This window comes from Pholis gunnellus (assembly GCF_910591455.1).
Source record: "Pholis gunnellus genome assembly, chromosome: 11".
NCBI classification, from domain to species: domain Eukaryota; kingdom Metazoa; phylum Chordata; class Actinopteri; order Perciformes; family Pholidae; genus Pholis; species Pholis gunnellus.
The window spans coordinates 12,170,053-12,187,369 of record NC_136538.1 but is presented as its reverse complement, the minus strand read 5'-3'; the positions used below and the strand labels follow the sequence as shown (position 1 = coordinate 12,187,369).

Sequence of the window (17,317 nt, the reverse complement as noted above, 5' to 3'; positions counted from 1 at the left end):
TCAGCGGGCGTTTAGACCAAAAACAGTTTTGCCTTTTGAAAAATTGCAATGGCGTGTGTTGCTTTAGGCGCTGGTGAGACAATGAAATCCAGTTTACATACCATATCCATGAGCTTTGGATGCAGATTGGAAAACTGCACAGTGGTTTATAGTCTTATAGTGCAAAAAGCCGCAGAGTTCTTGGAGAAAGATATGGGGAAGAATAGGGATGCAACAGGAGAAGGCTAGCACCAGACGTTTCAGTATACAATTATGACCACTTAACAGATGCAAACCCCCTTCCCTTTAGACCAGGTCATCAACACCTCCTACAACTACAGACCCTGAACCTTTTGAAAGCATTGAGAACTGCAGTGCAGATGGATGAGAGTACAGAAAAATCTAATTTATATAAAAGATGTGGGTGCACAGCCACATAAAGATAGACTTACCCTCTGAGCTGCGTTGATGTTCTGTTCTCTAACAAGTGTTCCCAGTTGGAGAGCCTGTAACGCTGTTTGAAATCACCATTCTCACTAGAATCATAAATGACATGAATTTGGCCAACCTAGAGGATTGAATAATGAAAATTGTTATTGGAATGTTAAATAGAAAAATCATCAGAAGATGCACTTTATATTAAAGATAAATGGGGCCGAGAAATACAGGGTTCTCTCTGGGGAGGAGTGGCATATAGTCGGCCAAGTACAGGGGAACTAGTTGCCTTGGAGGGAATTTTGTCGGCAGAGTTTGGTTTGATTCTTCATTACGCTTCAGCAGAAGCAACACAGAACTATTCATTTAGATTGCTGGGTGATGTGTCAGGCCAACCATGCGAATAATTACCATATATTTGGCCCTGCCCTGTGCTGGCCACTGACTTGAAGAATATCCATCAGACTGCAGAGGAGGTAGTCCGAACCACTATTCCTTTTCAATTTGATGTTCTATACGTAATATCCATCACAAGATGTTTCCACTTGTGATCCATTTGGTCAAAGTGTAAAAAAAAAATGAAAGCAAAAGATTCTCTCTTATTAAGGAGCAGACTGTCTTGATAATAAATCAAATCGATTGATTTTTCTTTTTGTTGTTGTTGTTGTTGTTGTGTGTTTTGTTTGTTTGTTAGTTTCTTTCCTATAAACACTTGGTTTTGTTGTGGCTGGCCAAAATGTATTCTTTTACTTCTTTGTTCTACAGACTAAAATCTGAATCATACAAACCACCAAACAAAGTGTTATCAACCATGTTTAATCAAACTAGAAACTCTCTTCCTGACAATACATTTTCGCCTCAGCAGGGACATTCACAGCATTTACAGTCAAACCTGTAATTTACATCAACCGACACCTTTAATGTCGCCTTTTATGTGAACGTGTTATTATGTCTCGTACATTTCAATCATTACCATCATCTGGAGTGCTAATTGGAACTACGCATGATGATGAAGGTATAGACAAGCTGTGAAATCCTAATTACCAGCCGTGATAATGACATTCTCACCTCCTGTCTCTGTGTGTGTCATCGTGGCAAAATGTCTGCCTGGGGACAGATCTTGTCACCGCAATTGCATTGTAACCGTACAAGATGTACTCACCAAACTTTACAGCTGTAATGTTGAGATCAAAATGAAGGTTGAGTTTCAAGAATGGTATGGTCCAAGCAGGAGGGGCGAAGGGGTCATTGCCCCCCCCCCTCTTTACGCCCCTGGCGTAATTTGGAGTTGCGGCTGGTGTGATCCCATCAAGATGGTCTCTACTTATAATTCTGCGTCTGCTCAGTGTGTTGCTCAGTCTCTGTGAGATATTTCTCAAAAGAAAACTATCCAAAATATTAGTTTTTACAGTCAGACACAACATAACTTGAACACAAAGCCATGTTGGCAGGATAAATGATTGATAAGGATAAGGATAAGCACGTTTATTGTCATTGTAAAAACATACAACGGAATTGAGTTGGCGACTCATCAGTCAGTACAGCAGCAATCAAAATGTCAGTTTTGCATTTCGTTTACAAGGAAGAAGCGCTTCATAATGGCTGAACAGTTTGCCACCTGCTCAGACTTGCCAGCAAAAGTCAAGAACCGCCTGAGGAACTGATCATGATGACTGCACGAAGCAGATAATGGGTGTCACAAAAGGTGACTCACACCGAGGCCGCTTGAGGAAAAGAAACTCCCTGTGACTTAGTATACTTTATCTACACACACCCAGATTCAAGGCACAACTAAACAATGGCACAGGTATATTGTTTTTCATGGCTCTTTTCAGGTGGAACAACCAGAGGTGTTTACGTCTTGAGAGAGGAACAGAGCATCTTCATATCCATGTTACATATCACGCACTGCGTAAAAGAATATCATGGCTGCATTTAGTTTTCTGTGAACTCCTTGTCAATTAATAAGTAATTGGAAAGATAGGGGGTCAAAACAGAATAATTAAATTATATTAAATATTGTTATCTCATTAAAATATATTTTGACAATGGTGATGAATTTTGTTTCCTGACTTTATCTCAGTTAAGGGATCGTCATATGATACAAAAGAATGGACAGGAAAAGAAGAAATTAGCTTCCTTGCTTACATTAATTAAATTAAGTGTACTTGCCATGGCTGGATTTAATTATTGATAAAAAAAGAAAAACAGTCATGCACAAGTGAATTGATAATTTGTTAATTGTCTTTCAACAGTTTAGGGCCTCAGTCAACCAGACCAGAGTCTATTATATATGTTTCCTCTTATTCAGCTCACTGGAGGTACATTTAAACATAGCCTGTTATTAGTAATATTTTACTCTTTTGGAGGTTTGAATGAAGAGTTTGACATTTGGGGAAATATGCTTTTTGCTTCTATGACCTGGTTAGCTTAGCTTAGCATATAGACTGTAATAGTTGGGAAACATCAAGCCGGGGTCCAACAGAATCACAGAATAGTTGTTTTTTTCACTTTTTAGAGTTTTAGAGGTGCTGGTAGGATTCTGTTACTCCTGGTTGGCTTTAGCTTCATATTCAGCATACAGAAATAAGTAGAACTGATCTTCTGATCCAATTCTCTGCAAGGAAGTGCATACGTGTGTTTCCTAAAATGCTAAACTATTCTTTGAGTATTCTTGTTAATGATTAAATGGTTTCAGACTGGTGCCTGCAGGTAGTGTTGGAGTCTGATCAACACTTTTGAAGCAGTACTATTTGAGTTTGAGCAGTAAACTGAGAAAAACTCTCACACAGACAGGCACTATAAATGAAAAAGAAAGTGGGTAATAGAAAATCCACCGCCGGTAATAAAGACTTGAATAATTTATCATATGTGCTGTTCTCAATTTTATATTTTCATTTTAGCAACTGTTTAAACCTAATCAATATTAACCTTGAGAAAGGCCAAAATGATGCAGATAAAATGAAAGTATTTATCCATAAAAAATAAATAAAACAACTAAAAACATGGTGGATCAATCAGTTAAACTTATTTGAGTTCTGCTATGAGGTCAATGCAATATGATAACAACAGTTGAAGGTAAACTTTTGAAAGTTTGTTTGTATGTCCTGAAAAGCCACAAAAAGCCATGAATAAGATTGTACTTTCATGGCACAGTTTCCTGAAGTCTTTCCAAAAGAAAACTTGTGATTGCCTTCACAGTGTGTTGTGAAAGTGTGCAGTCTGAGTGTCAGCAATGTTTACCATAACGCTATGTGTTTTTGAACACAATTAAGGACAAAGACAAATACAAATGTGAAAAACACATACAAAACTTTGCACAAATATATTCATGAAGACAAGAACAATCAAAATGTAAATACTCATGTGACACACACGTCCAATTCTCTGTTTTGCAAAATTATATATATATATATATATATATAAATAAAGGGACCAGTATTTGGGAGCACGCCAAATGTCACCAATATCAATTCATGATCGCAAACATGTTTTACTAACTCCATTTGACAGATCAAAGATATGGCATAAAACTCACCAACTCTCCTTCCTTCCCTCTCCCTTTAACATGTACAAGGACATCAGAAGTGCTTCTTTGGTCCCTACAGATTCAGCTCCATCTGAAGTAAGATGAAAAAGACTAATGATCACTGGTTTATTTAAGTTTATTTGGGTTTGTGGTCATCTTCTCTTTGAAAAAATGTCTTCATGAAACACATTTGAAATGGTCACCTGGTGCAGTTCACGAAACACAAGTGTGTCATTTGAAATGGTCACCTGGTGCACTTCATGAGAGACTAAAGCAAGAGGATATTGAAGTAAAGTCCTGCACCATTGAGTACACTTCCCATGGACAGAACACCTTGACGAGGTCCTGTACCATTAAACCTGAAGTATTCTTTAAAGCGTCTTTATGTCTGTCATAATCTTGACTTTCGTCAGTGTGTACTTTGTCCCTGAAAGGAGGAGGGGAGTGGCTAAATGTCTCAAACAGGTTTATGGCTGCCTGCGAGCAAGTTTCGAGCCAACCATTTGCATGTTAAAACTGGAATCCACACCCTCCATCTGCAGACTGCTTATCATGTTGAGACACCTCCCCGTCTTTGTTTCTATCAGCTGGCAGTTCCTCCGATTATTCAACATAATCTGAACATAAATCTAAGAGGAACATTCTGGGAGCAGTCAAGAGGATTTTGATGAAGTTCACAATCCAAATGTAAGTCACTGTTGTTGAGCATATAAGAGTTGTGTGTAGCGTTCAGCAAGAAGCAGCAGATCAGTACGATTATCAAACAGCTTTCAATTGAATTTCTGAACAGTGCGAGGTTTGACAGATCATTTGTAAGTAAATATGCGGTTTGCACAAGGTTGTATTGTAGGTTATGATTAAACATGCTGCAATAACAGCACTGCTCAATGTTTCTTTTGCAGCATAGCTATAAAGATAAGGCACAGCAGAGTTAATGCTGACCTCAAAGGATCTTTTTCTTCTAAAACTTAGTTGAAATGTATACTTATGATTGTACGATCACAGCAGCAGGGTCTATAAAAGAGCCTATAGCCGATAAAACAAGAGGAAAGGACGACTGTACTCATAATGCCGGCAGTGAAACTAACTTGAAAGTAAAAGTTAGCACAAACCTTCCCATGCCAGTGTTTAAGGTGTGTAGCTGCTATAAAATCTGACATTCAACTTGTTGTTCCGCTGTCTTGACATTCAGATGAATCAGGCATGACAGACAACATTAAATCTTTATTGAAGTTAAATACTTCAATCTTTAAAATGTCTGCATGATTGCTTTCATCCAGTGAGGTTTTATTTATAATATCAAGTATCATATCATTTCATGGCGTTTTAAATACTGTAAAAGTTGTGAACTTTTAAAAGTTTTAAAATGATTTTTGCTTATTTAACCTGACTTTGTAAATTGTCATTGAGAGATTCATTCTAACACATACAAGCTGGATTTGTTTCTCTTTCTGGCAAGACATTACTTAAAAGATGGTAACACCGGTTATACATTATGGTTTAACAGTCCCAAAAAATGTCTTGCAGAGTGTGATAAAAACATGACATTATTTATTGTAACTTGTTTTATTTTACCCCACCTTAACTGTGAGGCGCACTAATCTACAAGTGCAGCGGCAGCATTTCTCCCTTGGGCATTCAATGACTTTTAATCCAGACTGTCAGGTTCGGTGTCTGACAGTGATGAGTTTTCATGATGTGGCATGTCAGAAACAAAAGGTCATTTTTAAAAAATCCACAGTAATAACAGGCATGTAATGGGCGGTACAATATTGTAAAGAATGTCTTATACATGGAAATAATTGGGTTTTGAACTCAACATATTGGAAAATATAGGCCTCTTGTTCACATAATCCCAATGTAAAAAAAAGCACTGTAACCTTTACCAAAAGGGAAACAACATCTTGTTTAGCCACTGAGAAACAAGTAAGGGACTGATCAACTAGCTGAGAGTAGACAAGTAGTTCTTAAATAACTTGGAATCAATTGGTTTATTTAGATCTTTACGTATCATTATATACTCAGAACTACGAGTGTATTTAATAGGCTACATACCATGAAAAACTGAGGCGAGGTTGTGTTTTAACTATTGCGGCTATAAGTGTTTTCACAGCTTCTCAATATTTCCCCCATGTGTACAACAATATGACCTTTCCATACAGTTTACTTTGCCTCATTACGCTCAACAGTCTCTCAGCACTTTCCACTGTTGCAATTTGTTTGTTCTCCGATTCTCCTACATCATGTCATTGACTTCCATTATCCTTGACAGGTCCTACTGATACCGTCGACAGCGATGGAGTCCCCAGAATCCTCCCTGCTGTCGTCATTGAGGGGTGAGTTGAAATCAGAGGATTTCATTCAACCGCACTATAAGGAGCCCTATCGCCTGGCGATCGATTGCCTGGCCAGCGGCGGAAGAGACACTTACCAGGAGTTCCTCAAGGGAGAACGTATCGGAAGCTTCCTGTCAGACGAAGAGCTTGTCTTCATCACTGAACATGCAGAAACACCCCCACCTACAAAACACGTAGAAGAAGTCAATGGTCCACCGGACGACGAGTCATCCTCAGGGACGTACTGGCCTGTCCACTCGGATGTGGACGCCCCAGAGTTGGAGTTGGGTTGGCCAAATGTCATGCAAGAAAAACTACAGACAAATATAGATTTGCTCTTTCATCCACCAAGACAAAACAACCCCACCATCAAAGAGGTGATTCGGAAGAAAATTCAAGATGCAAGACAGGTAATCAAAACTACCTGGAACAATATGCTAAGACAGAAGATTTGATGTGTGGTGTTCAGGCTGGGCAACCGTAGTGCTGCAGCAAATTGACTCAGACATACTGTTTCTTCACTGTGTTTAGCTGGAACACTTCTAAAGTATGACGCAAGCACCTTTTACGTCAGGGAATGTCCACAAACCTTTGTTGCTCTCAATTTCCAGTTGTAAGGAGTGTCGGCTGGGGTTGTTGAGGTCACAATCTGGTTTTGCAACTCACTATCGTAAGAAGAAAGTGTGGGAACCGTGCACAGAAGCAGGATTATATCATGGAGTCATATCCATTACACAGTTAACGCTTCAGTCAGTTATCCAATTGTGTCTTGATGAATCATAAACTAGTTTTGTAGCTCAAAATCGTAGTTAGTAGACAGTTAGTATTCTACTGCATCTGTAAAGCCTTGTTACTGCTGCACTGCTGCCCTTAATTAAACCAACTTCCAAAGCAAAAGACTAACTAAACTAAACCCTTTTCTCTTTTTTAAATGTAATTACAACCAGTGCAGTGAAAAGTAAATGAAATGCAGAGAAATATGTCATGGGACACTGGAGCATTTGGAACGCCTCCCTCTGAATAATATTTATAAGTATAAGTAGCATACATGATTAAGAATGACTGACACAGAAACCTCCTACACAGGAAATTAAACGAGTGAAAGAATTTAGTCCAAATAGCTAGTCCAATCTAGTCGGACTGGTTTCATTAAAGAGCTCATTAAATGCTACTAGAACACAGTATGAAGTCGCTGCACATTATCTTGATGGACTTTCATCACAGTTCGCTCAAAGTGAAATGAGAGAGAAAAGCCTTTAATTTGGTCCTTGAATAGTGACAACAAATGTTCCACTAGTGTCAGATATGAATTTGGGATCAATAAACGTATTAAATCTCAGCTACTTCACTTCTCCAAATTGATCTCAGTAACGTTTGCTACTTAATGCTTCGTCTGTCTCTGTTTATTATAACAACTTTTCGTCACTGGCATCACTTTGAGGTTTTTGTCTTTGTAGCTGTTAGATTCAAATGTATTATTTATGATTGTAAATGACGACTGTGTGTTTTCTTAAATCGGTCATTCGCGGGCTTTACAAGTTTAAACGGGTTAAATGCGCTCTTGTCTCTAGCACGTTGAACTGATCATGATTTATCCACTTTGTCCTTGCAGGTCATTGCCATTGCGATGGACATGTTCACTGATGTAGATATATTCAAAGAAGCTGTTGACGCCTCCATACGAGGAGTCCCGGTCTACGTGCTTTTGGATGATTTCCATTTGAAAGGTTTCCTCGCAATGGCTGAAAATCAAGATGTCAAAATTCATCAACTCAGAGTAAGTATATGATTTAAAACATCCACTTGATTTTTTAAAGAATTCTAATTAACTTAATTGATTGCTTTAGAGGTGATGTCAGGTATTTTTGTAACTTTTGGACAGAACCATGTTTCTCCATTTCCTGTCTTTATTCTAAGTTAAGCTAACTAGCTGTAGCTCCATATTTAATGAGAGTGGTACTGCATATACAGTATCTTCTCACCTAACTCTCGGCAAGAAAACAAACGAGCAAATGTACCACAATGTTCAACTATATCAACAAGAGGGGATACTTTTGCTGGGATGTAAACTGACATTTTTTTATACACTTGTATCTTTGACTATGACCGTAAATCTACATGCATACAAAGTTGCAAATGTCGGTAACATGCAACAATAACAACTGATGCCTGATTTGTACCCCTGCATCGTGTACCTATGTGCTTTTGCGCAGGCACCTCTCACGCAAGGCATAGTACATGCTACAGACTACTGCGGGGGATTGCGAGTAGCATGACATTTATTTTTCATTAGGACCCGCGGTTTATGAATCTGTTTTTAAGGCGGCTTTTGGTTTATTTGATAGGCATGATTAAATAGTTCCATATAAGTTTGGCCCAACATGGGGCTGGTAAAAAACAAATGCAGACGAGTTGGGTGGTGAGGAGGAGCTCCAGTGACTATTAATAAGGTTGTTGCTGTAACAGAATGTGAGGTACTTGTCCGGAAATCCCACCTTCCAGTTATAATGTCCGATCAAACTGCTGCTGCGTCCGTGGTGCTCAGGGGCTAGTCACATTTTTCAAGATCTTAACTGCAAAACACCGCAAACCACCACTGCTGCGCTGCCCAAGCTTCTCCGCAAAAGTATAGATTAGGCGTGAGGGACTCAACAAATGCATCATATCACAAAACTTTAGATTAATCTGCACAGTATTTCAGTTTTTTTTTGGGGGGGGGGGATGATTGACATATACTTATTACCTTCTGCTGTAAGATTTAACCATGAAAAATATTTGATGACATTTTCCTTTCACTGCTTTGATCACAGAACATGAGGGTGCGCACTGTGAAAGGTCCGGATTACCTCTGTCGATCAGGAGCTAAATTTCATGGAGCAATGGAGCAGAAGTTTCTTTTAGTCGACTGCCTCACAGCGATTTATGGCTCATACGGGTAAATACATCTTCAGTGATTGAGACTACTGAGGCATAAACTAAATGCACTCATAAAGCAAAGCACTACATTTATTGAAACTCTCCACATAATTGCTGTCATCATTTCTTATTGATGCTTTTTGAAGAAGTTGATTGAACTTTCTGGAAAATGTGGCAACACGGCTCTTTACAAAGAACCTCAATTAAACCTTTGAAAATAATACTATTTTTGCTGTGTGTCTTTAGAGGCTGTGGTTTTAGCTTCTTTAGTTTTTTTTGCTTCAGTTAAATTCAACCCAAATTTATTAAGGGTGTTATATCACACATCAGTCTGTTTTCTCCACTTTCGATGAATAAATCATTAGGTTTCTTGTGTGTTTGCAGCTTCACATGGTCGTTTGAGAAGATTCATCTGAGCATGGTGCAGGTGATCACAGGCCACCTGGTGAAGTCATACGACGAGGAGTTTCGAACACTGTACGCCCGCTCGACTGTGCCAGCTGAGCTCTGCCCTCCGGAAGGTTTGTTCCAACGCAATGGACCACATGGACGACAGATTTTGCCAAACACTCAGTCTGCCCAAAAAATTGAGCGGAGGGACCAGTTGAGGCATACGCTGGACACAGTCTATCGGAAGACCTGCGAGAGGAAACTAGGAGCAGCGAGAGATCTGGAGGAGAGGCTCTTTAAAGAGGAACCTAACGAGTTTGGGCACTATAATGAGAATGGGATCGCTGTTCAGAACCAGATGCCCCAATTTCAGTCTGCAGAGATGTTGAACTTCATAAAAAGGCACAGCTATGCTGGGGAGAGAGAAGACGGATGTATGCCGCAGAACATCATGCCCAGAGCGAGCAACTGGAATATCTCTAGAGAAACAGGAAACGGAACAAACAACTACCCCATGGACAATTACTTATCGGTGCCACAGATGCATAGAGGTCAAAACATGCGTCAGTCTTACAGTGGCAACGACAAACAGATTCTTTCCATGCAGCAGAACATGCCAACGCTAGAGAATACATCCAAGTCGTTCATGCGCACATTGAGGATTGAGTCTTACCTCAAATGCCCTGACGTCCCATTCGGAGACTCTTGTGACCATTTAGACCAGTTTGAACCGCAGGACAAAGCTAACTCCTTCGTGCAGGGAAGGATGAGGTCTTCCCTTGTTTTCAGGTCCCCCATACCAGAGCAAATGGAGCCAAACCGATACATTAACAACTCCTCCAATTGTGTCAACTCCTTAGCAGCCCCAAACACTCCTTTACACTACTCATCCATGCAGTGGAATTCAACTGCAGGAACTGGAAGTAGGATAAGTAATGACGAGTACATGTTCAACAAGCAAAGTTTGCAGATTCCGGATGACAATCGGAATAATGCAAACTACGGTCCAGGTAGAAACTCTTACCACTCTGCATACACTAGCTTAGGCAGAGCTAAAGGTGGACACATGATCACAAACCCAGACATGATGTCAGACAGTTGGCAAAAAAGGCATAGCGTAGCAGATCCAAGATCAAACACTGAGTACAACCATGAATCATCAGGTCACATGTATGGAGCTTTCGCAAAGACGCAAGTGAACAGAAGCACAGCAGGGATCAATGCACAGAGTGAAGGATACAGGTCAAATATGAAAGAAGATCAGAGATCTACTTCTCATTATGATGTCAAGAGTGTCACAGGCACAAAGAGCCACGGTAGCCACGGTACTCCCATTTGGCAGGAGCCGCCATCCAGGACTGTGTCCACAGCAGACCTAGATGTTAACAGCAAGGATCTAACAGCTAAACCCCACAGCATAAGCTCACAGCTTTTTATAAAGAAGAATTCCAAACAAATACAATCGTTAATTAACATTCCAGAGAAGATTGAGGATTCAGTAGGAACCATTGACACACGGAGTCTGCAGTCAAGTGGCAGCACAGACACCCTAACAGCAGAGGATGAGGAGAGGATGTCCTATAGAGGAGGAAAACTTCCCCAAAAGACAACCAGATCTGTCAGGTCCTCCTCGGGGCACCAGAGGCAGCGGATAGAGGGCGTTAATCCAACCTCTTCAAAACCTCGATTCAAAACTGAGGAGCACCAAAATCCACTGCAAGTCTCTCTTCCTAAACCTACCACACAGCAGAAACCCAGCGTTTCTGACAGAAGTGCGAGGCCCATCCCTGACTCGGCAAGCTGGAGCAAAGATCGTGGCACGGACACTCGCCTTTACAGCAGATTTGAGCCTTTAAGCTTGTTTGACAAGAAACGCTCTGCACACGGCTTTGGAAGCTTTCAGGAGAAACCCAAAAGCCTTCCTAAAGGTGAGGCAGCCATTGAACACAACCTCACCCGGGCTGCAAGAGGGCACCATGAAAATAAGCTGGAGAAATTCATTCATCGAATGGGAAACCTCATACACAAGGCCAAGTAGTGAATCTTCACAGGTCACTTCTTACCAATGCACATTTGACTTATTATGTAAATATTCTTACAGTTGGTGTATATTTCTGTTTTTATTTGTTTTTAGCAAACACTGTTTACATTTTCCGCTTTTGTTACTGTGTACAGATGCACTGATGAATGTTGTTTTATATCAATACAGACCTTTATATAACAAAATCTTAAACCCCGTCTTTAAGACCGTCCTCGACTGGTGTCAACCTGAAACAACACATTCAAACGACAAATGCTGCAGATGCTTTAAGTGGTAGCTTTGCCAAAGGGTAATAGAATAGATAGCTAGAAGCTGGCTATAGCTGGCTATTTTGTTTTGTAACATGTCTTCTTTCAGACTAGTGGAAGGAATACATTCAAAATACACTCAGGTGCTTATTTTACTACATTTTGTCTATTTGTGTCTTAATGTCAGTACTCAAGTGGGGAGGTTGCATGCTGATATCTATTAGTTACACTTGTTTTATTCTTCACCTGATGTGTGTCTTCCTTTGAAGCGAAACTCAATGTGCACTACAAGCCCAATGAAAAATGCAGTACACATACTCAGGGGCCACTCAGAAGTGATTCATGTATTTCATCTTTCATTCTTCACTCAAGGTGACAGATTCGTGGCTAAGCACAAAGCAACATGGCCTCCAGAGTAAAACATATGCAAGAAGAAGTATTCAACTCGTGGTTCATAAATATTCATTTGTAGGTACTCAGTATTACAACTGAGTATTCAGCTTTATTTTAAACTGCACCTTTAATAGTGCGTGCCAGCCAGTCACACATTGCTTCTCTGGGTTTTGTCTCAGTGATATTTGTGGTGGGAATGTAGTGGATATTTAAACAGCACATCCTCTTCTCGTGCACTTTCTATTGATAATGCTGATAAAATGGTGATGAAAATGATCGATGATGCTTGTTGTTTTTCTTCCTGTCTGCCATACCGACGAATCATGTAAATGAAATCTAGTAGAGTTCAAGCTTAAAGCTTTGTCAAATGATGCGTTGAACATTTTTAAAAATTGAAGTAACTATGAGGAATATTTTCTACAAAATTGGAAGCACAAATAAAAAGAAGAAAAGGAAGCTCTTTGGCTAATCTTAATTGACTGGCCTAGAGCTATTAGACCAATCACAGCATCTTCCTGGAGTTTAACAGGCTGGAAATGTGTTGATTGTTGGAGAAAACAACAGAAAATGATCTGCACACTGGAATCAGAGCTCCCTCGAGCTTTTAAAAGCAACATTTTGACAAAACAAAAGTCTTCCAGGAAATTGATTATTGACAGAACATAAAACAATAGTTGTAGCCTAAACAATTTAAAGACTGCAGGCAAAACACATACATGATGTCATAATAAACTGTCACAAACAAACAATGAAAATACTTACGGGAAAAATTTGATGACCATGCTCACTGAACATAATTTACATCATTTTCCAAGATGGAAACCATGGCTAAAGCCTAAAGTAAAAAAAAGTATGTTGATAGGAGTTACCAGTTATCAGTTATTAACCAATACACATGATATAACCCAGCCATATGTGAGGCTGTGCTTGGTCACAGCACAAACCACATTAGAACATTACAGTGGTTCGTGATTTAATAATATTGATTTCTTTGTAATTTGTTTTTCTGCATAAGCACAGATATGTGGTTGAAGAGAGTTGTTCAGAATCCATTACAACAAAAATCCGTCTGTTCATATAAGGAATGAGTGAAAGAGATAAATATTGACCTGTTAATGTGAAATTAGGCCCAAATTAAAGATACATAAATAGTGATTTAGGATTCAACATAAATAAAGAACATTCTTCTTGTCAAACAACCTATTTTATTACACAATTCATAAAGAGAAGGAAGTCAAATGAAGCTGTGTGATGAAATAAATTGGCCCAGCCAACAGGGAACACAATTTCCTGCTGCACTTCTTCCATAGTTTGACTGTTCTGCGTCTCCATTATATTTTTATCATATGACTTTATGTAGGATATTGAAGCTGAACAAAAAGATGGGAAAAATATATCAACATCATACATCTAGTTGTTTGAAGGAGAGGGAACTATAACCTGTTTACACGAGCTCTAAGCAGCTTATAATACATCATTAAAATTACTAATGACAAGATTTGTTTGAATCAATCTTTAATTTCCTAATCATTTGAATTATGTGCCTTCATGAAAACAACACTATACATTACCTTAACAAAGTAAAAGGAGTTTTATGATCCGTTGCACCACTAAACAACATCAGATAAACAGGTGCCCTCACTGTCACTGTCCTATTGAATCCTGTACTCTCCTCTCTTCTCCGTTTTAGAGCAAGAAGAGATACATGAGCAATATATTCACTGACAATATTATGTGATGCAATGCAGCAACAAGACGTCCTCCTCCGCCTCCACCCTGCTAGCTACAGATGTTCTGACTTTGATGGCACTCTGGAACTTCTTGGATACACCTAAAGCACATTTTCCACTCCCTGATACTGATCTTGACAATGCTGCTGGCATTCCAGTTGAGCCTCATTGAAATGCAGCTCAGTTCACCACTGAGGTGAATAGATGTGATTGCATTGCTGTCACCAAGTAAGATTGAGGATGGAAGTGAAGCCGCTCCCTCTTGCACGGTCTCTGTCTCTGACCACTATGAGTTTTGGAAAATGTAGCAGGCGGCTGTTTCTGCACTGGAGAATTTTTCAAAAGGCTTGATAATAGAGAGTGTCTGTTGATAAGAATACAAAGTTTGAAATAGTCTCACATATTTATGCTACGAAAAGCAATTTTAGGTATTAGTGAGCCTCAAACCATGTTTCGTAGCTCAAATTCCTTTCACTAACATTAATATATTCCACAAATTTACTCCGTTTCTGAAGTGCTCCTAAACCTTACTGACATTCTGAGTTTTATTACTTCGTCTCCCAAAGTTGATCCAATCTCCATGACATTTTTTTTCAAGTTACAGATGCAGCTCCACAGAGTTTTGGGGTATTTACAAAATGTTTCACAGTGGCACACAAAAAGAAGCTGATAAAATATCCGTAGGTGTGTCATAATCATTTTCTTTAAACAGCAGAATAGACATATTAAAAGTTGTGTGATATTGCCGTAAAGACATGCAGGCATCTCAGACAGTGACTAATGGCTGAACTAATGGCTACAGTATATTTACTGTCTGGATACCTTTACATCATATATGGGACTAATATGCTCACATGCATGGTGGTCTGCATACTGTTTAGTCAGAGATACATATAACTTTGTGTCAGATCCTGCTGTGCGATCAAGTGCCTGAGATTCCACTGCAATGAGCCGTAGAAAAAGATATTGCTGAAAAATCAATGAAGAATAATTAAAAATCTTACAGTTGTACTGAACTGGCAAATATCGACAGACCAGAAAGCAAATATAACACGTGCATACACCCACACAAATCAGATTGCGAGTCATTTACATAGACAGACATTTATTATTATTTATACTAAATATTATTATTATTATATATTTATTCATTTATAGACATTATAATCTCTTTTCTCTAGGTGTACTTGACTGAAATAACCCAACTGGCAAATAACACTAAAGAAAATAAACCTTGGACCAGAACGATGATGTGATTTCACAATATTCACAGCATGTTATCAGCTCCACATTTTTGTTTCACGGAGCTATTTGCTGTCATTCCGTTCAGATAGTTGCTGGTTCATATGCTAATAAATGAACCAGAAACCAGGAGATCTCGATAATTGTCCTGGCAATTGCTATGTTTGCATGATTGATGTCAATATTGTTCAGGCGTTATAACTCGTTGGCAAGCAAGCAGATCATTTATAATATATACTGTCGCTAAAAGTAATGGAAATAAGATTGGAAGTCCAGCTTGTGGTAAAAGTAGACAAACTTAAGAACTTGACAAAATCTATAGATAAAAAGAACAAAAACTTTCTGAGGCCAAGTGAAGAAGAAACATCTGCTAAATTAGTCAAGTACAGTTCAGGAAGTTAAGTAAAGGTAATGGATGGAATTGTACTTGTATAGCGCTTTTCTAGTCTTCTGACCACTCAAAGCGCTTTAACACTACATGTCATCATTCACCCATTCACACCCATTCATTCACTGATGGCAGGGGCTACCATGCAAGGTGCGACCTGCCTACCAAGACTCTCATTAACCATTCATACCCATTCATACCGCCTGCGGGAGCCGTCTGAAAGTACGCAGAGGTATGAACAACAACGATGATAGGACAAGGACAACATATGAATCAATTTGCTGTAAAATTATATCTATGAATCATGTTGCTGAACAGACTTCAGTCTCCCTGTTCACGCTGTATCAGTCACAAACAGTGGGTCAGGAGCAAATTTGTAGAATTTATTCCAGTCTTGTATTTAAGATTTATATCTGCGGTACACCTTTGAGTCTCACGAGGTAGCCTGAATGTTTCTATTGTTCTCATGTAGCATACTTATAACTGGGAATCTAATATTAAAAGCTAGCGTACATTCTGTTTTTTTTCAATTAAAAATGACAACTATAAAAGCATGAAAGAGGTTTAACCTGGAGTGCTCAAAGACAACAGCAGTGGCACATAGAGTAGCAAGGCGTTTCTTTAGACTACCTCTATTTGGCCAGTTTGACACAAACCTATAAAGAATGACAAACAATGAGAGAGATTTTGTTTCATACCAGACATGAAGAACAACAATAGACTGAATGTTGACAGTATAATATATGAAAACAACTCAGTCCTGTCCGTTGTTCAAATGAAGATGAAAACCAAAATTAAAAAAAATCAATAGCAACAAAAGATTGGGTCTGGTCTTGTCAAAAACGGTGTTGTCATGGCAACCGCCATGGTAAATAAGTGTAATATGAGGCTTTTAAATTGAATTGTCTTGTCAGATGAGCCAGGTCATTTAGCCTGTCACTCAAACGATGTAGAATCCATCATTATTATAAAAATTGGGGTTTCACAGCTGTGGGCAATTATGAATGCAAATCTTCATGTATTTAGTTGCAGCACAAACTGCTGTCGTTCTGTCTGCAGTCCTGCTGGGAGCTCCCACCGAAGTTTGTCATGCGATGTCTTTGACATCTTTGGATTGTTTTCTAATGAGTTCTGTTTTCTTTGTTGTGAGTATAAATTGGACTAAAGGAACAAAGATCCGCAGGAATAAAGTCATGTTTCTTTGCTGGTGCTCTGGCTTATGCCTCTAACAAATCTGAGTCAATGTAACAGCAGAATAGTTTTTTGGGAAATACAATTATTTATCGATGATTGATAATCTCAGCCAGTTAGCTTGCTTGGTATTGGGACTGGAAATGGAGAAATAGCCCCTTTAGTCCATAACTTCATATTTAGCGTGCAGGGAGTGGTATCGTGTGCCTCATTCAATTCTGGGCGAGAATTTGAAAAATATTCTGGTGTCAAAAATAATGGGAAAAGAAATTGAAACGTCCAGCTTCTGATATAGTATTAAACACACTTCAGAACTTGACAAAATCTACAGAAAAAGGGAACAGAAAAAAGACCAAGCTCAAACGTTGAGAAGTCCTAATCATTTTTGTCTTGCATGAAAAATATTTGTGGAATAAAGAAAAGTCTGTGAAGAGAACACCTGCGGAATTAGTCGAGTGCAGTTGAGGGAGTTGAATGCAGTCTGGAAGTGTGGACAGGT

At 39.0% G+C, this 17,317-nt stretch overlaps 1 protein-coding gene across 2 annotated transcripts; it reads left to right on the top strand.

The window, feature by feature from the left end:
• Nucleotides 1-4,499: 4,499 nt before the first annotated feature.
• Nucleotides 4,500-12,530, top strand: fam83b (family with sequence similarity 83 member B). 2 transcript variants are annotated; one of them, XM_079169135.1, is made up of 5 exons: nucleotides 4,500-4,630; nucleotides 6,216-6,689; nucleotides 7,892-8,056; nucleotides 9,090-9,214; nucleotides 9,580-12,530. In XM_079169135.1, exons 2-5 carry the CDS (start codon nucleotides 6,240-6,242, stop codon nucleotides 11,621-11,623), a joined length of 2,784 nt encoding a protein of 927 aa, XP_079025261.1. In that variant the 5' UTR covers nucleotides 4,500-4,630; nucleotides 6,216-6,239; the 3' UTR covers nucleotides 11,624-12,530. The 2 variants fall into 2 exon arrangements, with proteins under 2 accessions (XP_079025261.1, XP_079025262.1); XM_079169136.1 differs by having other exon boundaries at nucleotides 4,564-4,630; nucleotides 6,216-6,279.
• Nucleotides 12,531-17,317: the final 4,787 nt, after the last annotated feature.